Source organism: Zingiber officinale, chromosome 8B, assembly GCF_018446385.1.
Source record: "Zingiber officinale cultivar Zhangliang chromosome 8B, Zo_v1.1, whole genome shotgun sequence".
NCBI lineage: Eukaryota > Viridiplantae > Streptophyta > Magnoliopsida > Zingiberales > Zingiberaceae > Zingiber > Zingiber officinale.
The window spans coordinates 91,083,351-91,111,349 of NC_056001.1; the positions used below are offsets into that span (position 1 = coordinate 91,083,351).

Sequence of the window (27,999 nt, forward strand, 5' to 3'; positions counted from 1 at the left end):
GATACAAGACAAGAGTGACTGGATAAATTTTCGATAACACATGTATGGACACTTTGAATGAGGTGTATCAATTTGCCACAGTGCAACTAGAACAATAGAAACTCCACAGATGCTTGCATTTTCTGAGAGATGATTTTCTGGTGGAGCTGATAAGGGCCAACTTTTTCAAAACAGAAGAAAATTTCCGACTAAAGCAAATCTAACAGGGGAGGCTGTTCCGATGGTCCCTGAAGAGGTCTAGACTGTGATGCTTTTGATTGTCTGCCACTCCCTTGGTTTCTGCCACGTCCTCTTCCAATGGCAGTTGCTGGTGGTGGAGCAATTCTAGGAGTAGGCTGCCCATTGTTAACTGAGGCAAATATCGATCCTATGTCTGTAGTTTTAGTGGCACTACTGTTAGGGTTGAAGTAACTCACACCTGATGCAGAGCCTTGACCTCCAGCAAGTGACGCAGATGGACGGTTCAGCTGACCAACACTTTGACTTTTCATTGGCAAACCACCTTGATTGTTTAGGTTCGAGATCAAACTCCCATTTTGTGTCTGTAACTGCACAATAGAACTGTTGGTGGAAAATCCTGCACTGCTCATCATGCCTACTCCTGAAATTCCATAACTCTGATTTGGTGCATTTACAGCCCCTAAGCTGCTTGCTGAATTACTTGATGTTGGTGGCCAATCGGCAAAGGGATCCAAATCATTAAAAGAATTGTTAGAAGTCCCCATGGGATTCTGGTTTTCATTAACACCCAATTTTGTACCAAACCCAGAATATGAGTTGGAAGGAGGCCATTCTATGTCGACAGGAGTGCATGTTGGAGAAGTATGCTGGCTAGATGATGCAGTCAAAGACTGCAAAGGAATATCAGTGATAGGCACCTGCTGCACAATTAGTACTGACTGTTCAGGTTGATGGCTAGCCTTCCCAGGAAGTGATGTATTGCCAATCTTCTTTACTGCTGGACCCCAGTCTTCATCCCATGACGGCCTACTCTTGGTTGATAAGTTTTGTTCAGTTAGTTTTGACAATGGTTCAGTCTTCATATCATTAGCTGACATGGCAGAGAGTTTAACTTCCGGAGATCCAGAATCAGACACTGTGACACCCCGTTTCTCTTCTATCTTCCTGAAAGAGGATAACTTGTAAATTACTTTTATACTTGTATATGAAGGGAAAAAATATCTACCATTGTGCACCTTAGGATATCCTTGATGAAGAGCATGTACTTGGCAAATTGCTGAACATTCAGTTGCTGAGCAATAAGCAAGGGGAAAATCAGGGGGAGCACATGTTCAGCAGCAAATTCTAGGCCGTACTACATAGTGGGGGAAAAAAAAGTCAAACCCGCAATTGTTACCTTGGGAAATAACAAAGCAAAGAAAACACACACACACACACAAAAGGTAAACCTAGTGTTCAACACAAATAAATAAGTGAATTTTATGAAAAAAATATATTTTTCTTTGAAAACATTTTTTCTGAAATATCTATGTGAAACGAGAACATTAAACACAAAATGGAAGCAAATCAAAGTGAACTGAAAAAATAAACTGAAAAAGTATCTAAGAAAACAAGTTCAGCTCAATGTACTTGTTTATAAATAGAATTTGCTACTCCAAGTGTGCACATAAGTGTTGGTGCTGAGTGGTCCACAGCAGTACATCGTTGCAGTGTTTGCAAGATATCCAAAATTGCAGGTTTGTCAAGTGTTGAAACCAAATCTCCTAAGCAACGCAAAGCATTTACTCTCACCTGTAATTATAAAAAGGAAGACAACATGAATTCTGTAAAAAGATAATCTGAGAATAAGTTTTATCATTCCTATGGTTGCTGAATATAGCAAGGCAAGACACAACAGAATCACATACAAAGACTTTACTGTCATATACTCGTGTCAGTTCAAGAAATTTTGAAATTCAGGGAGTTATATCGAACCTTCAGTTATGCATGGTAGAATAAATTAGTGTCAGAACCAACACAAAAATCCGATATTGCATGTAGCTGATGATCATGCTAAACTTGACCAAAGAAGGCTATGACTGCTATGACATATACCCCAATGAAAGAAACAGTTGGATTTAAATTTTCTACTTACAGCAGCAACTGTAGTTTTCAGAGCCATACTGTGAACACGAGGAACCATAGCTTGCTTCACTAACTGTGAAAGAAAACACAATCAATTAGCTACATAGTAACAAAGTGGGACGTGCTGAATAATCAACAAAGTATAGACAACAAGAAGAATAGCAAGCAGCTCATCATGCAAAAGATCTATAAATTTTTCAACTAAAATAAATTAAGATAAAAGCATAACTGTGCAACATGTAGGCCCCCACTACAATACACTCAAAATATGGTGATAGTCATCATCATTGATTCAATTTAAATTAGTGTATATTATAAACTTTGCAACAAGTAGAAATGATGGAAGCTGATCAAATTAGCAGAGTTCGGCTAACAAATGTTGTTCTATTAGCTCTCTATCAGCTCTAACAAAGAGATGGTAGAGAGTGTTTGCCTAAGTTTGCCGTGACAGTAAATGTAGGTGGGAATGGATATTAAGATGTGGGCATTAAAAGGGACGCAAAAACAATTATATAATGATGACTAACACTTAAGAAGAGAGAAGAAAGAAGATAAAGATTAGGTCTTGTTTTGGGGCATGAAGTATGGGGAAAGACCACCACCCAATAATTCATAATAAACCTTATATAGTGCTTGTGTACAAGAGTTTATTGGTTAAAAAAAGGCTTGCCCTCAACTAGGATGCCACTACAAGTAGGGAGATATTTATATTTGTTTATGAAAACTGAAAACACATCATTATTCGTTGCCTTATTTTTCTAATTTCTCAATGGTTTTTATGATAATTTGTTCTTGTCTTGGGTAACATCAATCAGCTTCAGTGTAACAAACAATATTTGTCATACGATAGTATCAAAAAGATGTACAAATGTTTTCCATTTTTTTATACAATTTTCAATTTCTTTTTCAAGAAAACAAAAAACGGAAACAATTTTACAAATACTGAGATTAACCTGTAGCCTCACACTGTAGTTCAATAATCAATATCACTTCAAATTATAGCATGGGTAGCAAATAAAAAAGCTTAGCCATTGACTAGAACACTATTTATCTTCTAGAAAAATAATATAGTTATTCTCTACCAATTTTTTTCCTTCTGTCTTTTATACTACTGTATGAAAAGATAAAATCATAGGTGATGCACATCAATTGTCCAGCATATGGAATTTTAATTTTCAAATTTTATTCTCTAGTGTTTTCCCACCCTGTGCTTTATTGTTTGTTATATTTGGTGTAAGTCTTAGATGCTCGTTTTTCTTAGATTTGTCAGTTAATAATTCTACCCATATAATTTAGTCCCACCCACATGGGTGTATGTTTGAGTGATAAATGTGATTATAGTCTCTCTGTTAAGTATCAAAGAGTATACTCCTGGGCTATGGTTTTCTACTAAATTCTTAGTAGGAGGCCACAGCATCTGTAACACCATCCTTGGCTCATCCTCAATGCGAGTGACCCATGCAAATAGCCTCTCACTGTTGAGCCCCCTCTCTTCTCGTGAGGATTGAATGTAGAGAACCCAACCCATTAAGAATCCTATCCGCAACTTAATAAAGTGAGGTGGTACTTGTAAAAATAAGGACATGATTTTCTTTTGTCAACCTAGTGTAGCTCATGGTTTTTATGAAGAGAAAATGAGGATCAGAACATATTTAGCCATGCATAGCCATGGTTTTTATGGATAGGATTGGATGGTGCTAAAAGAAAGCCCTTTGTATTTGATTATGTATGCCCATGGATTTTCATGGACAAGGTGGTAAGGATAAGATCAATCTAGAATGAGCATGAGTTTTGATTTCTACAAAAGGGAGAGAAGCGAGCATTGTGGAAACTTGGAGAAGAACTTAATCTTGAAGAGGGGAGAGGAGAGATTAGGTTTTGCTCAAATCTTGAGAAAGAGTTTGTTACTATAGAAGGGAGTAGTGAAGAGAAAAAATAGAAAGAAAAGAAAAGACAGAAAGAGAAAGGGGAAAGGAGGAAGAAAAAGGGAAGGAGTAGAAAATTCTTGGATGGAATTTATTCTAACTACTATATATAGCATCAGATGCCTTTGACTGATAAATCTGCCCTCAACTGTGAAGGTAATATATATAGATCATCCATATATAGATAGGGTTTAATGCTAACAAAGGACATGTTGCCTTAATGTCAGCTTATTATGTAATTCCTTATTTATGTATCAATTGCATATTTGCATTTTACTCTGTGATATTGTAGTTATCTTGTAGTGATAAAAACATGGTATTTGACCATGCATGCCCCAGATAAGTTTAGATGGTGCTAAAAGAAGATAAGGCATTTGTATTTGACTACATATGCCTATGGATCTTCATGGATAAGGTTGTAGGAGAACTGGATCTTCATGGATAAAGTGGTAAGAATAAGATCTTCAAGAATAAGCGTGGTTGGATTTCTATTAAAGGAAGAGATGTGGGGTTGTAGAAACTTGGAGAACTCGATCTTGAAGAAGACATCAGGGTTTGAAAATTTTGAGAAACAGTTTGTTACTAGAAAAAAGAATCATGAAAAGAGGAAATAAGAAGAAAATTAAAAAATAAATAAAGAGAAAGAGGAAAGGAGAAAGAAAAAGGATAGGAGTAGAAGGAGAAAAGAAATTAGGATTATTGGATTTTTGGAGGAATTAGGAAGAGATGGTGCTTCTCTTGTAATGAAAGAAAGGAAAATCCTGTTGCAACAAAAGGGGAAAAGAGAATAGTTGTTATCCATAACGATGTGACTGAAATAGACAAGTAGGGCTCAAATAGAAACATTTTGGGAGTTCTTGTACAAGGTAAGAGCTATTGTAGCGAAATGTTTAAAATGATATATATATATATATATATATATATAGTCTATGGTATGGCCCACTAATGGGGATTATATATTAAACATGTCGACATGGTTTTGTTATGTTATATAAAATTAGTTTTGCTCCTAAACAATGAGTCACCAGGGGTAAATGTGAAATTATAGACTCATACAACTGGGTTAATTGTGATTTTAATTTTAAACTTGATGTTGGATCCTTGGAAAAGCTAAAGGGGAATAGTTGATCATTTGTTTGCTTGGCTCATGCCTACAATTGTTTTAGCATGTAACAAAATATTAAGCATAAACACAAAACACAACAATGCAAACACTTATCATTTACATAATTTGGAACCCTCGGTTCCTATTCCACGACCTATAACTCGTCGATGAGTCACTCCAACAATCCCTCTATACTTTTTCCTTCTAGAATACCTTCTAGTGATAGAGAAACCTCATAGCATAGAATATGAGCTTACAATCATAGGCAATAAGAAGATATAATGTTAAAAACAATTTACAACATAAGAAACATTAACAAGATGAAACTCTTCTTAGCTTGTTTTACTTGTTGCTTGCTTGCTTTCATTCACATTTGATTGCTTAAGAAATGCAGTGTTCACTACCAAAATCCTCATTTGAAAGGCTTCTTGTTGCCAACAACTGATGTGTGTGATTCATGCACAAGTTATTGGTATTGTTTAGCATACATTTATTGCAATGCATGAGCATATTTTGCATAGTTTCTTAACTTTTACACTATCTATCCTTTTAGTTTGGAAAACTACTCTTGGCGTGTTTTATTGACAAGACATGAAATTGGAGCTCAATTTAAGATGAAAAGCATTGAAAGCATGTGTTCGACACAACCATGCATCACCATCAAAGTAGAATGAGCATTAGAGCGTCAACCAGAACTTCCAATACAAAACACAGTCTGGTCGTGTCCCCTGTGCATTACCATTGGAGTAGAACGAGCATCAGAGTGTCAACCAAAACTTCCGGTACAAAACACGGTCTGGCCGCGTGGCCGTGTGGCCGTGTTCTTCCTAATGCCGGCCAAGGAGACATCTAGCATGCCACATGGCATAGTCGTGCTTCCCAACACGGCCTGAACATGCTTCCCAACACGGTCATTGCACGGTGGCAGCACCCTTGTTTTCTAGGAAAGTTGTGCAAGATTTGGAAGACATTTGAGGCTATAAAAGGATTAGGGGCACTATTTGAGGATCAAGGGTTAGAGAACCCTAGGAGAGAGTCGTCTTCCAAGGAGCCGCAAGGATTCAGTCCACCAAGGAGCCAAGGAGATCTTTCGAAGACGACATCGACATCTACGACTGAGCTCTCTTACTCTTCTCTCTTTCATATGAATTGTAGAATGCTTAATTCTATGTCTGTGGCTTGTATCTCCATTTTCATGGAGTAGTTTCCGTAATTCTAGAATTAGGGGGTAACTCGATGTGTTTTTTTAATCTCCTCTTTTATGGCGTGATGTGTTTAATACATGATTCGATTTTAGTATACTTACATGTTAATGGTGTTAGCGTGCATTAACATATCATAGGGAAACGGGGAAAGACTGAGAGGTCAACCTAATTCTCCAACCTATAAATTCGGAACTTGAGAGTTTGTTTATGAAAGTAGTCCAAAGCCTCTCAAGGGTACCATTGGTTATCACAGAACATAAAGGATTTACCCTGATTCGGCCTCACGAAGTAAGGTATAGCGGTATGGAGGATCATGAGGCATCGTGATAGCAACCTCCTTGAGAAAGCGATTGCCTTAGTACTATTACCACGAAAGTAGGGATCGCGTTTGGTAGATACACTACTATTGTCTTTGAGGAAATAGCGGTTACCTTAGGATAAACCACCTTAAAACATATCGAACACTGAGGTAAAAGAGGGAATTACAATTAGAGTGTCAATGATCATCGTGGTAAAACCGAAGTCCTAGAATTGTTTTTAAATCCGATTTTCTCACAACTTCTCACTTAATTCGTTTGCTTTCACAATAAATTCTCTTGATTTCGATTCATGTAAATAGCCTACTTACATTTGGACTGATACTCGACTTCACGGTTCCATAGGATGATATTTTATTACTTGTGCACTTGCGTAAATCACACATCAACAACTATCCACTATAATTCACTCAATTAATTGACTAATCAATTGTAACATGCCTCAATCAATTGATTGCATTAGCTAAGTTGACTAGACTTTCATCTAGTCGACTATCAAGACTCCCAATGAATACTTAAGTCGATTGATCTTTCATCTTGTCAACTGATTTGGTATAGCATCTAACCTGTTAGATCAATGACTCTCTACAAGGATTTCTACTATTCTAGCAGTAGACTATTCCTACTCATTAATCGACTATCGTACCTCAGTCAATTGCACAGTTGATTAACCCACGAATAGAAACACTCGCTTTGTTTCATATGCAATCCAACCCAAGTCGACTTCCCTATCGAATCAACCAGAAGTCAACTGAAACATTGACTATAAAAGAACTCTAAGTTTGAGTCCTCGTTCAAGTCAAGTCTACTTGAAATCCAAACTATAGGTCACTTGTAGACTCTCATCTCATTTAGACTTTCCCGAGCAAGAGGTCACGCCTCCTAAACTTCCATGTCTTACCAAGAGACATCGTCATAGAGACTTCCTCATCTTCCTAGTACCGATCGACCTTGACTATTATGACTTCACCATCTACCTAGTGTCAGTTACTTTTAACTCATTGAGACTTCCACTTACCCAACCTTGCATCCTTCTTGACCCACTAGAATTTCCACTAGCCTAGAAGCCTCTAACCTCCGGATCTTCCACTTGCCTAGCATTAACTCAACCTTAAAGTATCAGGACTTTCTTCACTTGCTAAGCATCCTACACTTTCACTTGCAAAGCATCCAATCAACCTTGCCCTACCTAGGCTAACCTTGATTTACCTAGACTTCCATCACTTGCCAACCCTAGTTGGACTTTTACCTTGCCACCAACCCCAGTTGGACTTTCACCTTGCCAATTCTAGTTAGACTTTCCACTTGCTAACACCTATTAGACTTTCTACATGCCAAACACTTGTTTCTCTTTACTTTTGCCAATGCTCCACTTGCCGACAACTGTTGGACTTTCCACTTGTCAAGTGTCCAATCAACTAGTCAACCTTAACTCGGTGTTTCTCCAAGTTAAATATCCCGACACCATTAATCTACCTGACCTATCAACCTAACTTAACCTTAATCATATTTTCCAAACATAATTGCTCTAACATCAAGCCATATTGCCCAAACATCAAGGCATAGCATATTGCCCACACAAACCTTTGGTCTAACAAGACCAAGGTAGAGCATGATTGCACCATCACTAAGAACAATAGTTATTAATTAAATGGAATCTACGCTATAGTTTATCGATTGGATTAAATTTGTGATATTGCTTTTATACTACCAAATTAGTTTATGGAAAACTATAAGAGCATCCACATCAGATACCCTATTCGAAGATTTTTCCCTAAATTTTGGATAGGGTAGCTAAAAAGCTTTTGCATCAACTACCCTATGTATTCCCTAAATTACCCTATGTATTCCCTAAATTATGCATTTATGAACAGTACTTCTTTAAATTTAGGAAATAAATTTTATTCCCTAAACATTATAGAGGAGAGAGAAGAAATAGGGAAGTTGATATATGATATATTGAAAAGTGGATATCCAAATTTAAAAAAGTAACTTTTTTATCTTAAATTATGCATTTTAGATAGGGAAGCTGGTGTGGATGCTCTAAGCACACATTTTTGAAAAGTATTGTTGTCTTTGTTTACTCACTAGAAGCCAACTCGCTCGGCCCTTGAAAGATAAATTAGCAGAAAATCAAAGTCCGCACAAGCAACTATTGACTGACCTCAGTCAATCCATCCCTTGATCTCAAACTAGATCAATATCCATTCAATGGAAACTTCTCTTGGTCAGAGATGCACAGCAAGTGCGAGATATGGGGATCATGGCCAAGAATAGTGCATCCTTGCTCCACCACGACCCTTATTATGCTCGAGCTAGGCCAATCCAACAGTGATAAAAAGAGAGAAAAATATATATAGGAGATGAGAACAAAAGGAAGTAAAAGGGGGGTGGCTTACAAAAGGTAATTCAAAAGAGATAGAAAAGCAGGGAGGTAGGAATAATGAGAAAGAGAGAGTATTAAAGAAGAGGGACCAAGTTTTGAAAAAATAACAATAGCACTACAAAACGCATGTACACTATTTATTTTCATTCAAGTCTTCCTCTCTTCTCTGGTTTGTCTCAAGTCAACATACTGATAAATTCTTTCTTTTTCCATCATTTTGCATTCATCAGTCTTTTGATAAATTGCTACACGCTAAGATGAGACTAATTATTCTCTTGCCATTTAAAATCTCCTTCTCTCTGAATTGATGTCTCTCCTTGCATCTTCTTCCTCTGTCAAAATAAAATGATCAAAACCTCAGATCTCTCTCAACATTTCTATCTTCTTAGAGTAGATGTTGGAAGTCTAATCTCACTTATCTGTTGGTCAAAACTTCAAAAGATATGCTGGGCGTTGTTCTACTATCAACATTTTCATTTTCTCGAGTAATTGTCTATACATTACTTAGTAACTTTTCTAACATCTTATCTATCAGAGTTATATCAGAATCTACTTGATCGCCCTTGAATTAATTGGTAGCAATAAAAGTAGAAATAAAATCCCTAAAACTCTTCATGCTGTTATTTTATGTTAACCAACTTCAGAATCCTATGTATCTTCAGCTAGAGAGACAGTTGGAAGAAGATTATACTTGCAGATTCAAGTTTTTACTCATTTGAAAATCAAATCAATTCATATTTATATTATTTTCAGATGTCAATTCTTTCAAAGAACAATCCATTGCATTTTGCAATCAAAGTTCATCAATTGTTTCACCAATATTGTATATTCATCTTCATCAAGCATCACAGTCACTTTTTTTTCCTTCCTGTTAAATCTTTCTATTTTACATAACAAGTTATACATAGATCAATATATGCACTAGTTTGATAAAGTCAGAGTTGAAAGAGTTAATAATATATGCATATAATCAGTGTGGCATAAGATATTATAATATTAGGTACTATGTAAGACTCCTAAATATGAGTATAGTGTTCTTTATGTACTTGTAAATAATTCAGTAGTTTCCTCCTCAAGTGTTATAAACGATCTACTTATGATTCAAATCTCGAGTAAATTTTTCTGGGAACTACAGATCACTTTCTCAAATTCTCAGTATTGTAAAACTAACAAATATATGTAATTCATTCAAATCAACACCATAACCTGAGAGTGCGATTACTAGAAAAATATTTGTACCAAAGAAAAAACCGTTGGTGTGACTACCATCAATGGAAATAAGAAAAAGTAAAATCAAATGTCAAAACATTTATTGCCAAAGTAGTTTATAAATTAAATTGAACCAAAAAGCAGGCTAAATCTTTCTACAAATCGTTCAAAATTCAAACAAGCTACATTTCCCTATTGCAATGATACACCAATATACGGTGTGACTTTGTTTTTGCCAGATGCAATAGTAGAAGATCATTAACAAACTACTTGATTACAGAAGTAATCACTGCTATTAATTAAGATGTTATAAATTGAAAGGCATCATTCAATCAAACTTGAATATAGATCATGAAGTTTAGCTATACATTCAGGTTTTAGAATGCTTGTTTTCCTAAGGTTTTTGAATAATTGAAAAAAAAAATATCATCCGCATAAATTGAATTTATAATTTAAGTTGGTTATTTACCATACATTTTCAACAAATTGGAAAAGAGATTGATAGGAGATGGGAAGATCAACTGACAACGTCTCAGAAAAGATTTAACACTTACATATGCATCTCAAGTATCATAACCCTTCAAAGTCATCACTTCTATAAAAAAAAGTTGATATTATTCATGCATATATAAATAAGAACCTGAACCTGCATATCAAGTTGCCTTGACAAGGGAATAGTTCTCCGCAAAACCTCTTCTTGTATGCGGGGATCAGAATCATCAAAAGCTCGAACAAACAAGGGAAGTAGATGAGATACCAGATCTTCTTGGCTAGCCTGGAAAAGTGCATTCAGCATGAAGTAATGTTTGTAACTGTAAAGTGCATAAAGGCAGACTGATGCACCAACGATATAGCAGAATAGCAAAAGAATGTCCTATAAAAGCAACTACTATGCTCTGTAGATATTCTAATTAAAGAAAAGTACATAAGGACAATCTGCAAACCAACTAAAGTCAAATTTGCAGTTCAGGAGAAAAGAACACACAATATCAACAGGCTGCAAGTAAAATTCTGAAAAGTATGAAGCATAATGGTTCTTTAAACTCATCAATCTCTTTAAACAAGGTGCTAAATATGTTGGGTTAGTTTAAGAAAATAGCTTGGAGAGACAAAGTAAGACGAGATAGTAACAAACTGAACAACCATGTCAATGATTAAAAAAAAAATTGTTAAAACTTTTTTTAAAAATTGATCATACCCTGCAGAAAAAAATACAGCAATATCAAAAGCTTATACAAAGCTCTAACTAAAAGCTAACTTGACAATTTTGTTCTTAATGACCTTTTTTTCTTCATTTTAAATTGGCTAGACCATAGTTGATAATAGATGCTCTAATAATGCAACTGCAAAGTACAACATGAATATGGATACAAAAAAAGCCTGCATTAATCCACAACTAAACCCTGAAAAACATTACAAGAGTTTATATCATGAAGTACAACCAAAGAGTGACACTAAACTGATTGTCTACAAGGATCTGAAAAGCTGACACATCATTCAAGGATTCTATAGATAAAGAAAGCATCAGCGACAAAGCTATCACACCAGCACAATACAAAGTTTAAAATGTTTTAGCAATCATCAATGCCATAACCAGATGTCCAACCATGTTCATAGGTCCAACTGGACATTTAAATACAGATATCATTGAGCATAAACAATCAAGGAAATTAAGATTTTCTTTATATATATATATATATATATACATACATACATACATATAAAGGTTTGTATCATAAAACACAAGTCAGAACTGTGGCCTATATCTACAGAATTAAAGAGTTACCAAAATTGATTTACTTTGTGTATAAGAAGCTCAGCATTCTTTATAAGTAAAAGAAGTGTTTCTCCTGATGCAGAACTCAAAACTGGTACAAGTGCAGGCAAAGTTGAAAGCTCAAAATCATTTTTGTCCTGCAAAAACATCAGTTTGCATGCTTTTATTAGGCTCAAATTCAGTGTATTTTAAAAGTATAATAAAGATCACTCATGAAATTCCACTAAAACACCAATAATAGAATTTTAAATTTGTGAGACACTTGCAGGGAAACACAATAATCAGAACACTATTCACTTGCCCATGTCCCTCCATTTTGTAATGACAGCAAGTGAAGAGCAGATGACTGGATGTACATAATAAGGCATGCCATTGCAATGAGTGGATCCTACAAGTAAAATAAGCAAATCCAACATTTGAAGTTGGGTCCCACCAATGAACTCTATTTAGGGCAGTCTAACTTGGAAGTTTCAGGTGTATCTTTTATGTTTACACCTTTGTTCCTAAAGACATTCAAGTCAACTACCTTTGTTTTAATTAACTTTCAAATAACGTCTCTTGCCATTGCTTAAAGGCACATCTTTTCTAAAAGAAGCATCTTATATGCTAGATTTTTTGTTGTGCTTATCCAGAATCCTTAGTTTCGTAGGTTCAAGACATAATATGCGAAATATTTAATCAATAGCATTAAAAAAAAGACAGAAGTTCAAACGAACCTTTGAATTACTCCTCCAGTTATAGCACCACTCGGAAGATAATTCTTTAAGACTGTAATACTAGTTAATAGGATGCCAAAAAAAGGAGATCAAACCAAATATTCTTCAATTACTCATTTGATTTAGAATACTAACTCTATTTTCGCTCGAATTAGTTAATCCCTTTATTTTTCTCAATAATTAATTATTTCTTTAGAAATAAAAGCCTCTAATGTGCTTAGCTAGAAGTTTTTAGTTTATTAGAACAGCAAACATGAATATGCCAAATATTTTAATCATCTGCAAGGTAGACAAAAATTTAGAGTCTTTGAACTACTCCTCAAGACAGCACAGCTTGGCACTTGCAAGATAATTCTTTTATGACCTTATGCAACATACTGATACTGATAGGATCCTACTAACAATGAGATTAATTCAAATATTCCATCAATTACTCATTCTATTTAGAATATCTTCCTTTATTTTCTCTAGAAATAGTTATCCCTTATACCTTATCTAGAACTATTTGTTTTCTTTAAAATTAGCAGCTTCTTGGATGCCCATTAACAATCATAGATCATTTTTGTATTAGGTATCTAGAATTTGGCATCTGAAGGTATATTCCCTCAAACGTGTCAAAATTCCCATTCCTCTTCCATTTAATCAATGTTCTCCCTGTATATATGACATGGGATCTTATCATGTACATACTAACATCGTGTTATTCTTACTTACAGAGACACCAGTCTTTCTGACACTAATCATATTACATGGTATACTAGACTTCTGAACAACATGCTGGCATTTTTTATCAGCCCATACTATTACTAAGTGAGTCAATGGATAAAAATTTCTCTAGCTGGCCTTGCATGAACAAAGTGTATTATCATACAGTGACATACAAATCTCAAGTTAGTGCTCGGCTTCTGTTCAATCACCCTCTTTGTAAACTCTTAGAGAAGCTCAAAAATAATTCTGAAAAGAACATCTAGGATTAGCTAATTAGTTACTCCCTAATCATTTAAAGTTCAAACAATTTTGAAGATTTATATATTCTTATATACTGATTGCTAGAGAACTTTCCACATGGTAAACAAAAAACCGTATCAAAAGGATAAAAGTTAACTTTATAATTAGAAGAGAGATTATCAAGTTGCTTGGTAAAATATATCACCTGAAGAGTACAACTACCGAAAAAAAGGAGTCCTTCAAATGGCACTACCAAATATTTTGGAAGAATAACAACACAAAGAAAAAGAAGCATATCTGCTCAACAATACAATAAGAAGGTAATAAATTGAACAAATACCTAACTTGTAAAGTGCTCTATAAGAAGGAAAGCAAAAGGCAAATAAGAAGAACTTTTGCATATTTTACCTGCGACTCAGCTATTTTAAGGATCATAGGAAGAATGATTGGTTGTATTACCATATTCCGCAGCTCAGAACAAAGTGGTGGAAGAACCTACAAGAAAGAGAAATTACTTAAAATGTAAGTTATAAAACAATAGTCTATAAACATAAAGTCTCCATTAAAATTATAATCATCCTACTAGTGACGGATAACATGAGTTGCACAACAATAAGAATGGTCCTTTGAGATCTCAGAATCTAGGGTTAAATTACTGAGATACCTACCTACGGGTTACTCTTCATATACTAAGCTTCTACATAACTTCATTATTGGAACCAAACATGGTTTGAAATCTCATACCGTGTCAGGCGAAAAAACATATCATTCCAGTAAATCACCAAAAACTCGATACCACTCGGCACCAAGGTTCAAAAACTCAAGTTGTGTCCTAGTTTGAATCTTTGACCAGAAAAATATTGTTCCAATATCGTGTCGACGCTCCGATGTACGGTGCTGGTGACAAATTGGAGGTTGAAGAAAGAAGGAAATGAAGTAAAGAAAGAAACATTGTCTATACTAAGTGGTATCAAGTTTCGATAATTTACTGGAATGATATATTTTGGCTTCACCCAACATGGTACAAGATTTAAAACCATGCATTCAACATAGATATGCTTCATCTCCTTCCTTTTTCAACTTCAATCCATTACTGACACCATGCATCAAAACATCGATACGATACCAAAACACTATCATTTCAGTCATAGACCGAAACCTCGTCACGGCTTGAGATTTTAAACCTTGGAACCAGAGACTAAAATATTGAGCCAAGCCAAGATCTCGGTCCCCAACCAACTCATGATAGTGCCACTAGTATCAATGTTCGAGATGTCACAAAGGAAAAGGGAACCTCGAAGTCAAAGGAAGAGGAAGGGGAGAAATATGAGTGTCGAAGGCATGCGAGAAGGGGTGTCAATGTTGAACAAAAAGGAAGGGGTGGAGGAAGAACTCGGAGGAAGAGAAAGAAGAGGTGTAGGATGAGGTACCATTTCAATTTCGGCTCAAAGGAAGAAGCTAGGTTTTGTTTCAGAGGGAGGAGGAAGTCACTAAACCACAAAGGAAGCTAACCATAGACCGCTTACTCCATGACGCCTATATCAAGGATCTCACATGCTGACTAGCAAGCGGAATAAAAAGCTCCACGCATCTCGACAAATACATCTTGAGATTATTAACCTTGGCCAGAACCTCAATTTTTAATTTTAGGTTAGCTAGTGAAAATAGTATCTCAAGCTCATTTTTTTCAATTATCTCATCAATCAACATAATAGGAAAGGGTTAATGACTAAATATATCACAACCTTTATCACTTCTAATACTCACCTTTAGTTAACAAATACATCCCAAGTTCATAACCTATTTAAAGTTCCAACAATTCTCTTCCTCTATTAATATTTACCATTTATTTACTATTAATTATTAACATAATTACTTAAAATAATTTTATCAAACCTAATTTACATATAGTAATGGCACTGTATGTGTGTGTGAGCGGCGCATACATTTACATTTATTTATATGTATATGTATGTTTGTGTCATACACACAGACATATATACATAAATACACATATAATATAGTGCCATTACTATATGTGAATTGGGTTTGTAAAACTATTTTAAGTAACTATGTCAATAATTAATAGTAAATGAATGGATCCTAGTTGGTACCTGTATGGGTATTTGCTTCAATAGGTCTTGGGGTCAATACCAAATTGGTGCAAAATGCCTCATTAGGTGTCTGACCTCCCCATGGGCCTCTACGCTAGGGCAAAATGCCCCCGTGATTTACTCTTGTATTTTGTCATGGATCAACGATACTAACTGCTTGGGGATGAGCGATATCACGTTTTGCTCCAATAGTAAATGAATAGTAGCCCCCACGGGTTAGAGTAGTTGGTACCTAGAGAGTGTTTTCTCCAATAGATCTTAGGGTCAATTCCGATGCAAAATATCTCATTGGGTGTCTGGCCTCCCCGTGCAAAGGGTTGTTGCACTAAGGCAAAATGTCCGTCATGATTTACCTGCTTGTATCTTACCATAGAGCCTGTGATACTAGACTGCTTAGGGCAAGCAATATAACCTTTTACTCCAATAGTAAATGAATGGTAAATATAAATGGAGTAAGAGAATTGTTGGAAATTTAAATAGGTTATGAACTTGAGATATATTTGCCCACTAAAGATGAGGAAAAATTTATTGAAAGTGATAAAGGTTAGATTATATTTAGCATTAACCCTTTCCTATTATGTTGTTAATGAAATAATTGAAAAAATGAGCTTGAGATACTATTTTCACTAGCCAACCTAAAATTAAAAAAAAAAATGAGATTCTAACCAACATTAATAATATCAAAGCCATTTTTATCAAGATACGTGGAGCTTTTCATTTCGCTTGCCAATCAGCATATGAGATCTTCGATATAGGTGTCATGTAGTGAGCGGTCTATGGTTAACTTCCTTTGTGGTTTAGTGGCATCCTCCTCTGTCCGAAACAAAACTTAGCTTCCTCTTCCTCGAGCCGAAATTGAAATGGTACCCCGTCCTACACCTCTTCTTTCTCTTCCTCCGAGTTCTTCCTTCACCCCTTCCTCTTCGTTCAACACTGACGCCCCTTCTCGTATGCCTTCAACACTCATATTTCTCTCCTTCTTCTTCCTTTGACTTCAAAGTCCCCTTTTCCTTCGTCACATCCAATGTGTGAGACTATAACCGAATGATAAAACTAATGAAGGGATATAATTGTTAGAGTTGAAATTGGCTAGCATTGATTTCTTGAAATTGAAGGGTAGGAATAGGTTAGAAATATTTTATAGTTAACCCTAATTCTAAAATATCACAAAGAAATCCATCCCCAAGAAACAAATTTTCAGTGTTTACTACACGGTAGAATTTGAAGTCCTAATCAACTAGGGGGCTAACTACAAACCAAGAAAGAAAATGGGCAACATTTATTTATATTTATCAGTCATGAATTGAAATAAATCTAAACTCTGGCACAGCTTGAAATTTTATATCTTGCATGCACATACAAATTAAATGCGGAAATAAGTAATCTCAATACTACCTATCATATTAACATCTGAGTAGGCGCAAGACAACTACACACCTATAAAGCCTAGGCCAATCATATTTCCTCTGATATTATCTTAAGGTTTGACAGAAGCTTAAAATTACCCAAAATAGTTAACCACAAGGAAGCCTGTTCACTTGCTCAGTTAAACAAGTACCCAACAACACAAGCTAGCAATGTGAGACAAAGTATCTAAGAATAAAGCTTCTCTAGTTCAAATTTGATTTTCATGAAAATAAACAAAATTTCTCAATTCTATCTGCTTAAACTTGTATATGAACTGCATTTAGAGGTAACATAATCAAGGGGGAAAAGGTTCTTGTCCAAATCTCTAGGCTAAATATAAAAATTTCTTTCACTAATCAAAGCTTCAAATTTTAAGCTTCAGCCATTTAGCAAAACTACACAAAGGAAAGTATAAGCATATCGCAGCTGATAATCCTCTCTCAAATATGTTAGGTTTCCAATGAGGTAGAAGTATAGAGAATGTAATCAGAAGATCTCATTTAACAATTCTAAAATGTAATAAGGTAATGAGTCTCTTGATACATAGTCCATAAATCCATATATCTAATACCCTCCCATAACATATAAATTAGTTAGCAAAGGAATTTACCATTTCCCAATCTGAAAGGCTAAAGTTTGCAAAAATTACCACTAGGATATAATGCACCTTAAATATCCTACAAATATCTAAAGAGATATGTACCCACACGCCCAGTCCATTGAAATTCAGAATTAAAGCCTTTCAAGTCAATGTTAAGATTGAGAAAATACAATAAAAGAGAGAATCAACCAATGCATAAACAGTTTGAGACAAAAAAAAAAACAGAGAGAATTATGGTGTAGACCTTGTAGCGCAAAACACGAGAATCAAAATCTTTCCACATATCGGATAAAGCTTTTAGAAACTCTGACTTCTGCATATTATCTCTTTCCTGTGAATGCACAATATTATTCCAACCCCTATGAACTCACTCCCACCATCTATATAATTAGGCTATCTATATGCAAAAAATGAAAAGCAGAGGGTCGCACAAGCATATGGTCCAGGAAGCGAAGAGCACGCAATCGGGTATCATCACGAAAAAAGGAAGAACCTGCATAGCCAGAAAAGAGCATTAGGGATTTTCTAGCATGTAGCTAAACAAAATTAAAGCTTTATCCATACATATGTATAAAGCAAGCATTGTGTCAAACTCATGTTCCTGAGGGAAACTAGTGATGCTCCAAGATATCACTAACAAGTGGAAGCCAATTTTAAGATCTCCCTAGTTCATCTATTCAACCATTGTCTAAGATCACAAACAGAAGAATGTGTTAACCATTGGGTCAGAGTACATAGATTTATCCATCCATTGGCCATCATGTATCACGTCATTCAAATTTTAGATCTTTAGTTATACATAAACAGATAAACTTCCTTCAGGTCTCTCTTCACCTTACGATCTCAACTTTTTTCCTTTATTTCAAAACACCATATATTAAATCTTTTTAACAGTACATTTAAACCAAACAAAAATTGTTGATATGCCTGTAACTTTGACTTAGTTTCTTCAAGAGAGATTAAGTTGGCACACTTAGATACATAATAAAGAATCAAAAAACTAGGCAAGCAGATGCTTCATTGTTTCTCTCTTTTTAATAGAATCCTTTGCAAACATAAATAAATATACAATAAAAATTCCATTTAGGTGATTAAGATTACCCTGCACAAACTAATTTACCTTACAAGTAATGGAAATAGCTCTTACCAGTGAATTCTAATGCACTTGGCCTAGAGCTCTCATCCATCGATAACATCCTTCGCAGGTCGACAACCAATTCCAGCGGAATAGCAGAGAAAGTTTCACTTGTTAAATATGTCATACTATTTGTGTACTGAAACATAAAACAAGTTTATAGCAAGAAATAAGAGAGAGAAAACTGATTGTGATAAACTTTCTATTAATATTTTCAAAGTTATCAAGTGGATAGAAACTAAATTTTGTTCACAGTAATAGAAAGAACTAAATTGTATATTTTACCATCTTAACATTATTATGGCAATCCAAAAGAGGCTTCCGGGCAATCAAATGGTAGACAAGGCAACCAAAACTAAAAATATCACAAGGAGATCCTGATGATGTTGCATTGTTGCGAACCAATTCTGGAGCAGTATAATTTAGTGATGGCTGGATCGGTAAGGCTGCATCCTCAACATCATACTCCTGCATGAAACCAATTAATCCATGAATATAACAAGGAATACCTACCATAAATAGATCACGACATGTTGATTTGAAGATGCAGTTGAAAGTTAACAGAACAATAATAATTGCAATTATCAGTCATTATCAATATGACAGTATGAGGATTAATAGTGGATAAAAATCATGATCTTACTTGCCTCTTTCTTAATTGTCTAAAATACAATGCAAACTCTATGTAAAAGAATACAAAACAAAAATGAACCAAACAACATACATACAGAATGATTGAAACTGACCGCATAATGAAATATCTGTGCTGAGCCACTTGTCGCCTGGTCGAGCGGGACTGTGAACCCAAACCCACCTAGTTTCCAAGCTCCACTTGATGTAATAAAGATCGACTGAAGAAACAAAGAGATACAAGCATCAGAAACTATACTAGTTTGGCTCTTGATAAAACTAAAAGTTAGCTAGAGAATTTCCGAAGAATAGCCACATTAGATAATATCTATCAACTGGAAGGTCTCAGATTAAAGACAAACAAAATTAACAGAGTGAAACAAAATGCAAGTGCAAGCAGATGTGAACAGAAATAGCAAAGAGAAATACCCAATAAATGGAATCTTTGCAGTTGTCCTCCCTAGCAAAACCAGTTTCAGTTAAGGGAATTTACGTTTATGCAAGTACATATTCTTGACCGGCAACAAATTTATATGGTTCAGGACACCATCCTAGATCCAACTGGGCAGCAAGGTCAAAATTGTTTAAATACCTCGCCTCTATAAATTATTAAGAGGCTTCAAGTTTAAAGTTTAGAATCTGGAGTTAAGTTTCAAACTCGGATCAGAATGATATAGTTTTGTATCATATTATCATGTCACGTCGATTTGTCTGTTGAGGTTATGTTTTAGAAGTTAATTGTTAAGGTTACGTATTTCGGCGCTAGCTCATGAGATGTTCAATGGTTGTTGAATGTTGCAATAATTACTAGTAACACAAATTTGAAACCTATATTTTTGTTTTCACTGCACATATAAAATTTGAGAAAGTTCAAGTTGTACTCACTTAAAGTTTGATTGCAGACGCCATGACTTTTAACTTCTTGCTTGGGCTTGTTCTACTACTATTTTGAGTCTAAGAACTTGCATCCAAAATGGGCATACATTGATCTACATCTTCTACATCTTAAGATATGCAGTAAATTCAAATTTATTCATATTCATGAAATTCAATATATTTTTTTTGTTTTTTATTTTTAAAAACTTTATATGTAACATTGGACAAATGGTAAACACAAACAAACATATTTATCTTTTTTTAAAAATAATTTGATGCAATATTAAATCAAATTAAATGTCACGCGAATAATTAAGATAAGTTTAGTGAAACATAGGGCATGCCACCTTTTTATTACCAAAAGACATATTGTGTATTGGATAAGACTATCGGTCCTAGCAACATCCTAGTAAAGATCAACCTTCCAAATATTGATTTCCCCACATGTGCATCACCATATCTCTGTCCACCACAAAGAGTTAAAACTTAGATGACACTATTGGAAATAGAATTGGTATAGGCATACAATAAAGATACATATATGTCCTAAGTTTTAATATGATGAATCACCATATGATATATTAAAGCTATAATAAGAAGATGAGAGCGCGATGAACCTTGAAACTCAGCTAAACTCTCTTGCATATCTTGATAGTCATAAGCTTCATTTCATTTATAAGTTCAAAAATCTCGAGTCATACTAAAGTTTCAAAAGATCAAAATGATACTTTTTCGCTATCATGTTGAAGCTTTGACATACAGTGTCAATGGAAAAATGGTGGAAAGAGGGAAAAAATCAAGAAAAGAAAGAGTTATATACCTAAATTTAAACTTTGTGTTCCATTTGGAATAGTGCAATATTGGCATTATGTTGTTCGGACACAAACTACCAAAAATAACAAACATATTCTAATTCATTTTGACGCTTGCTATATCATGCCAAGTGGCGTTGAGCGTCATCATGACATGATATTCATTGATATAATTGACACAACAACACAAGATTTGAACCTATTGAGTTTTGATAATTTATTGAAACAATACAATTCAACCCTACCACATGACCCTACACAAAACTCTAAACTATAGTGTTAATATTGATTCTTAATAGCCCTAGCATCATAATCATCATCCTGGGTTGCATGTGTATGGCTTTCTCACATGTCTAGGACTCATGTGTTAAAGGAACATAAGTTTTATAACCATCCAAAACATCTCCATTATCATCACCTCAATAAGTAGTTGACATCGCTAGCATCATTTCGTACTTCTCATCAAAAGCATTAGACGGCAACAAAGTTTAATCACTCTCATCATGTTCTTGCTCATTGTAGCAAAGGTAATTACGCTCACCCAGATATCCCTCACAAGTCGTTCCTAGATTATGAGAAGGGAGATAAATCGGGGTCGGCTTATAGCCAATCGCCAAGTGGCCAGGGTAGGAGTTTTTTTCCAAGGGCATGTATCTGCCGAGAATTGATCTCTTCATATTGTAATAAATCTGTCACCCTCTAGCCAACTGGATGTTACAATTTTTTTTAGTCTCGACCATACTTTTCTCCACATCTCGATCACACATAATACATTGGCATCTCCTCCATTACCTATCCCACCATCCATATCTCCCACTACAAATACTCCATCTACTAGACCATTACATGTGTACACAAGGCATGCTCGGTCAAAACCAAATCCATGTCCCTCACCTCCTCTTCCTGCAGCTCGTGATACTCCTCGCCCCTTCAATATTGATTTTCCTATTACTTTTCGTAAAGGTTTTCGGTCTTGCACTATTCATCCTTTGTCTAATCATAGCTCGTTTGGTTACCTTGGTCATGCGTTCCGCGCTTTTCTTATTTCTCTATCATCCACAGAAGTTCCAACTTCCTACTCTGAGACTTATCAACACTCGACTTGGCGAACTGCAATGAAGGATGAAATGTCTACCCTTATCTCTCGTGGTATGTGGGAGTTGGAAGCTGCACCACATTCGGTTGATATTGTTGTTTTAGTGTTTACTCTGAAATTTAAAGCTAATGGTACTATTGATTAATACAAAGCTCGTCCGGTGGCCAAAGGATTTACACAATCTTATGGTGTTGACTACTTTGAGATATTCTCTCCTACTATCCGCCTGAATTCTATTAACTGTCAATCAATCTTGGCCAATGTATTAGTTAGATGTGAAGAATGCCTTCCTTTATGGCGATTTGCACGAGACCATTTTTATGGAGCAACCTCCCGGGTATATTGCTCAGAGGGAGAGGAGAATGCTACTATGGTGACTTAAAAAGGCTATTTATGGTCTTAATTAAAGTCCTAGAGCCTAATTTGATAAATTCAATAATATAATCAGAGTTGTTGGCTTCAAACAGTACAAATCTAATCATTTTATGTTTGTATTCTTATTGTTTATATTAATGACATCCTAATATCCAGGAGTGATATATATGGGATAGACGAAAGTAAGAAATATTTGCAGCAACACTTTGTGACAAGGGATATGAGTCGCCTAAGTATTTCTTAGGAATTGAAATTACTCACAGCAAATCTAGAATTTCATTATGCCAACCGATGTATGATATAGATTTACTCAAAAAAAATGGGATTGCTTGGGATAAAGACGGTTGATACACCTATGGATATCGATTGGATATCTATTTAAGTGTTTGGAATGATATTGGAGAGTTCTTTGAGCATAAGGTAAAATATAGATGGCTTGTTGGGAAACTCATCTACTTAACAATAATGAGATCTTACATCTCTTTTGTAATCGGAATAGTCGGTCATGTTATGGATAAGCCGAAGTAAGTTCACTGGGATGCCGCTACAGGATTCCTACGTACATTAAGAAATCTCTAGGAAAAGGGTTTTCATTTAAGAGAAATGGACATCTAAAGATCGAAGTTTATTCTGATGTCGATTATGCTGGATCTAAGACCAAAAGAAATCCCCTTCCGGGTATTGTACTTATTTAGCGGGAAATCTAGTAACATGGCAAAGTAAAAAAACAGACTGTTGTTGCTAGGTCGACTATTGAAGCTGAGTAGAGAACCATGGCTCACACCGTAACCGAAATATTATAGCTAAAGAATTTGCTTGAAGAATTAAGGTTCACCTACAATGAACCTCTACCAATGTACTTTGATAACCAAGCAGCTATTTACATTGTAAGTAGCCCGATTTTTCATGAGAGGACTAAGCATATTGATGTTGACTATCACTTTATTCGCGGGTGTGTAATGAGCCAGAAAATTACTACTTCATTCACATCATCATCCAACCAAGTCAACAATGTCTTCACTAAAGCATTAGGAGAAAAATAACTCTTAGAACTTTGTGACAAGTTGGATATGATTGACATATATGCTCCAACTTGAGGGGGAGTGTTGAATCCTTCCGAAGATTCCCTTAATCGTATGAATTATGATTGATTTAGATTCCCTTGATTGTAGGGATTGAGATTGATTTTTTCTTTTCCCTCCTTATGTATATAAATACCTACATGTAAGCAAATTAATAGTAATATAGAGAGATTTTTTCCTTCTCTTCTGCAGACACTATCAACACTACTATTTTTTCATGTGTTGCTTTCACTAATAGCCAGAACCCATAAATTGGAAGTGTAATATGAAGCATCATATCACATCTCGATTGCTAAACATGGTTGGAAATTTCATGCCATGTTAGACAGCATGACCGAAATTATCATTTTGGTGAATTATCGAAAAACCTGATAGTCACTATAGACACGGGTAGTCTTTCATGTGTTGCTTGTATCAAATATCATACTTATGTTGATACTCAGCATGCTTCAACACACTCCAAAGCATGCCAAGGTGAATTGTCAACACACAGAATTGCATGTTGAAGTGTGTCAAGTGAAATAATATGATTTGATTCATTAAAATGTCCATCTTTATTTTTTAAAGTAAAAAAAAATAAAGTGAAAGAAAATTTAAAAAAAAGTAAAACTCAGTATTCATCTCAACATGTTTAGCCACGTGTTGAAGTGAATCAAGGGTTGTCACATTATGTTACAACAAAATTTTAATTCAATTGACTATTAATTTATTGCAATCAAGTTAGATTTCAAAATGAACAACGCGTTTTTCCTTTTCAAATTTAGTCTTTCCTTTTAGCAACTCAATCTATTTGTAAATCTATAACAGGAAATAGCTATGTCAAATTTTAGCACATGCAAACTCTTACAATTCAGTCCAGAGTAAATAAAATAAAGATGTTGGGAGATAATAACAATAAAATGTAGTAGATCACAATAAAAATGTTAGCCCCTGCAAGAATACAAAACAATACTAAATCTACACTACGAGTAAAGTAAAAAAAATAAAATAAAACTAAATTTTGTTTGCCTTGTATGTATTCAAGAGAGAAGGAACTAGGAAGAGTTAGATAGGGAAATACCTCTGGAGATATAGCTCGATGAACAAGGCGTGCTTGGGTGTGGAGGAACTCCAAGGTTTCTGCAATCTGAAGCATTCCATGTTTGACCTCTAAAAGCCCCATTTCCTAGACAAGTTGGAAAACATACAAAGCTTAAGAGGAAAATAAACAAAAGACCAATATAAGTCACTATAGAACTAGAATTACTCCCCTATAGAACTTGACACCAATATGAGTCCTTATAGAACTAGAATTACTTCCCTACATAAATAAAGACCAATATGAGCCCTTATAGAACTACACTGACTAGAAAATGCACTGCTTCTTTGTCAACAATAATAGCCCACCTCTATTGAGGTGATTAGTTAGGTACTGTCAATTTAATATTTATTTATCTGGAATGCCTTTATCTGTTGGCCCATTATGTAATGATTTTTCATCTTAGGGATATCAACTTGATCCGAGTCAAATCAGAGAAAGACTCTTTAGTTTACTAGGTTCAACCATTAAACAAAACACTAGAACCCAAGTATATATAGTTTGTCATCTAACCCTATACTCTCCCTTCATTAGCTCACAACTCTTCATGTGCGAGACTAGGCTAGGGTGTTATTTAAAATCTCACAATACCCCAAGTAAGTTGCAATGTTGAGGCCCATGGCGGCTCTTGCATCCCACAAAAATGCCTTTATGACTACCTAATCATGTCTAGGTTTAGGCTCACTCTTACCAAGATGTGCAAATCTGCCAAAACAATGACAGTTTCCTGTCTAAGCTTATAAATTCTCTTAGCTGGTCCACAAATTTGACTGTGAAACCAAACTAGGTGTCACATGTGCAGTGATATTTCATAATTTAATTATCTAAACTGACATAAATGTTTGTTGGTATTTAGAAGAGGACCAATTTGACAGTCATGAAATTGTTCAATCAAACTAAACATCACATGTAGCCTATACATTTCTTGGCTTACATGTCAGGTTGCAGAATATGCCAAACCAAGTGCCATGATGGACAACCGCCTCTCCAATAACTTCATAGGTCATCATAAATATTACTAAACACAAAATGAGTAATAGAAAGTAGAAACTGATAAAACTATGGAAGACTAAAAAGATTACAGGGCTGAAAAGAACTAATAAAATTGTTGAGTTACAAGTGAAATTGTACCAATTATTTATGGCCAGTTATATGGATCCTATTACACTACCAAGCTCCATCTATGACTATATCAAAAATAATAGTTCGATAATTGATCATCGAATCATTTTTTAACAAATCAAGTAGATACATGTTGTCTACTGTGGAATTCCCTAGGAAGTACCTCAAAATGGCAGTTATGATTTTCAACTTGTTTCCTTGCAGTATTTGTCTACTTCTATGTACTATATAGTAGGGTAAGCATAATATTAGGCAAATTGCCAAACAAGCGCCCACAATTATCAATAACAAAGCAAATGTGTTTTAAACTACATGGTCAGCCGATTAATGTTCTCACAAAAAGATTTAATTGCAATACTGCCATAAATTGGTATAAAAATAACCATGTCATATGGACTTCACAAATTGTAAAGCCAGTTATGAAAATTATGATTCATATACTTCTGTAAATAGAACTGGAAATTACACATCAATTTCCTGTGAAAATCATAAGTTGCTAAGACAACAAATAATAATAGAACAGAGTGGTAAAGACCAAGAGAGTATTTTCTTTTAGGTGTTGCAGAAACAAAGAAGTTATAAGGTACAACATAATAAAGAAAAACTAATAAACAAGGAGGAAAGAGAATAAGCCCATGCTAATTTGAGAATAATTCAAAGAAAACTGAATATCAGATAAGGAGAAAAGAGAAAAAGGTAGAACAGAAAATAGTTTGGTGGGAAGAGGAAAGTATTCATTAGTATATTGATAAGAAGATCACATCACAACCCAGGAAAGCAGTATGAGGTTCGATTTTGGTTCCGCATTAGAAAACCAGGTAATCATCCCCCCTCAAGGGGATTTGGCAATCAGTCTAATTAGGTTCATCATCGCTCTGGAATAGAGCAGCACTTCAATGTTGTGTTTATTCTGAATAGGTTCCTCGCACAAGGCATCATTCTACTCCTATCCACAGCTAGGATACCGTATGAAGAGTTAAATTTGTTAGAGCAATATGTGATCCAACTAATTCAAAAAGAAATCCCAGACCCCCTCATACTAAGGCAAAAAAAAAAAAACAACAACAATTGGATTACGATTCTATTAAGCAGATTATCATCCCTATATTCAGTTAATCGATGAGAAACTAAAGTTGTTCATTATAAATAGATATATATATATATATAAAGTCCACACCATGCCGTTGAGCTCCTTAGGGACGCGGGAAATGTTGTCTAGCTGGCCGAGGGCGTTGGCGACTGAAGCGAAGATCGGCTCAGTGACCATGGCGATCGCGTTCTTACTCTCGTCGAGGGCCTGGACAACGTGAAGGACGCCAGGGTGGCGGATTCGCACGAGGCGGGCGGCATCGGCCCGGACGAGGTCGAGGAAGGCATCCTCGGCAGCCTTGGAGAGGCCCGCGCGGGAGCGAGTCTCGGATAGGGCTCGCTTGTCGAGGAGCCAGACGGTGACGAGCGGATAAGGAGCAGAGGGGGCGGACGCGCGCGGGCGGCCGGAGAAGAGGCGCCAAACGAGGCCGGGGCCGCCGGAGCCGACCTGGTCGAGGAGATCATAGTCCTGCAGCGGCCGCGGTCCGGTCACCTCTTGCACAGTGGTATGGACAGTCTTCTCGATCACGGCGCCAGCCTTGGCCAGAGCCTGCGTCAGTGTCTTCATGTTCAAAGACATCCTCGCTCCTCCCCTTCTTCCTGGCCCAGATCTGATCACGAGGAGCGAGGACGGGGGAAATCTTGATGATTCTGCAAGTATAGAAAGGATGTGTTGGAGGTTTTGAACAGAAGCTAAGGGGGGAGGGAGAAGAAGGAGGAGGAGAGCACCGACAGAGGTGGCGGTGGCGTGGGCCGGCGGTGGTGATGGCGGTGGTCCTTTGTTTTATCGGACGACTCTGAATAAGATGACTCCGCCCCCGTTGTAACTCGGGTCGTGTTCTAAATCGCAACTCCTGGTGGTTGGGCCGTGGGATCCGTGGTTCCGAGCCGAGCGTCAACTTTCGTTCC

At 35.8% G+C, this 27,999-nt stretch overlaps 1 protein-coding gene across 1 annotated transcript; it reads right to left on the reverse strand.

The window, feature by feature from the left end:
* Positions 1-2: 2 nt before the first annotated feature.
* On the reverse strand, positions 3-27,999 carry LOC122015333 (SCY1-like protein 2). The gene is made up of 15 exons (XM_042572166.1): positions 27,824-27,999; positions 27,179-27,741; positions 24,862-24,966; positions 19,677-19,781; positions 19,216-19,398; positions 18,943-19,069; positions 18,227-18,288; positions 18,040-18,126; positions 14,082-14,168; positions 12,033-12,146; positions 10,879-11,007; positions 2,096-2,158; positions 1,591-1,752; positions 1,197-1,315; positions 3-1,125 (listed from the first exon to the last, which is right to left on the reverse strand). Exons 2-15 carry the CDS (start codon positions 27,668-27,670, stop codon positions 189-191), a joined length of 2,772 nt encoding a protein of 923 aa, XP_042428100.1. The 5' UTR covers positions 27,671-27,741; positions 27,824-27,999; the 3' UTR covers positions 3-188.

Bases quoted from the DNA above. Each gene is read 5' to 3' on its own strand.
- LOC122015333 (XM_042572166.1), bottom strand. From the start codon at position 27,670: ATGTCTTTGAACATGAAGACACTGACGCAGGCTCTGGCCAAGGCTGGC. The intron at 12,147-14,081 runs GTAAAATATGCA...ATGTTTTTGCAG, and splicing joins TTAAAATAGCTGAGTCGCAG to GACAAAAATGATTTTGAGCT. The intron at 1,316-1,590 runs GTACATTGAGCT...CCCACTATGTAG, and splicing joins CAAATTCTATTTATAAACAA to TACGGCCTAGAATTTGCTGC.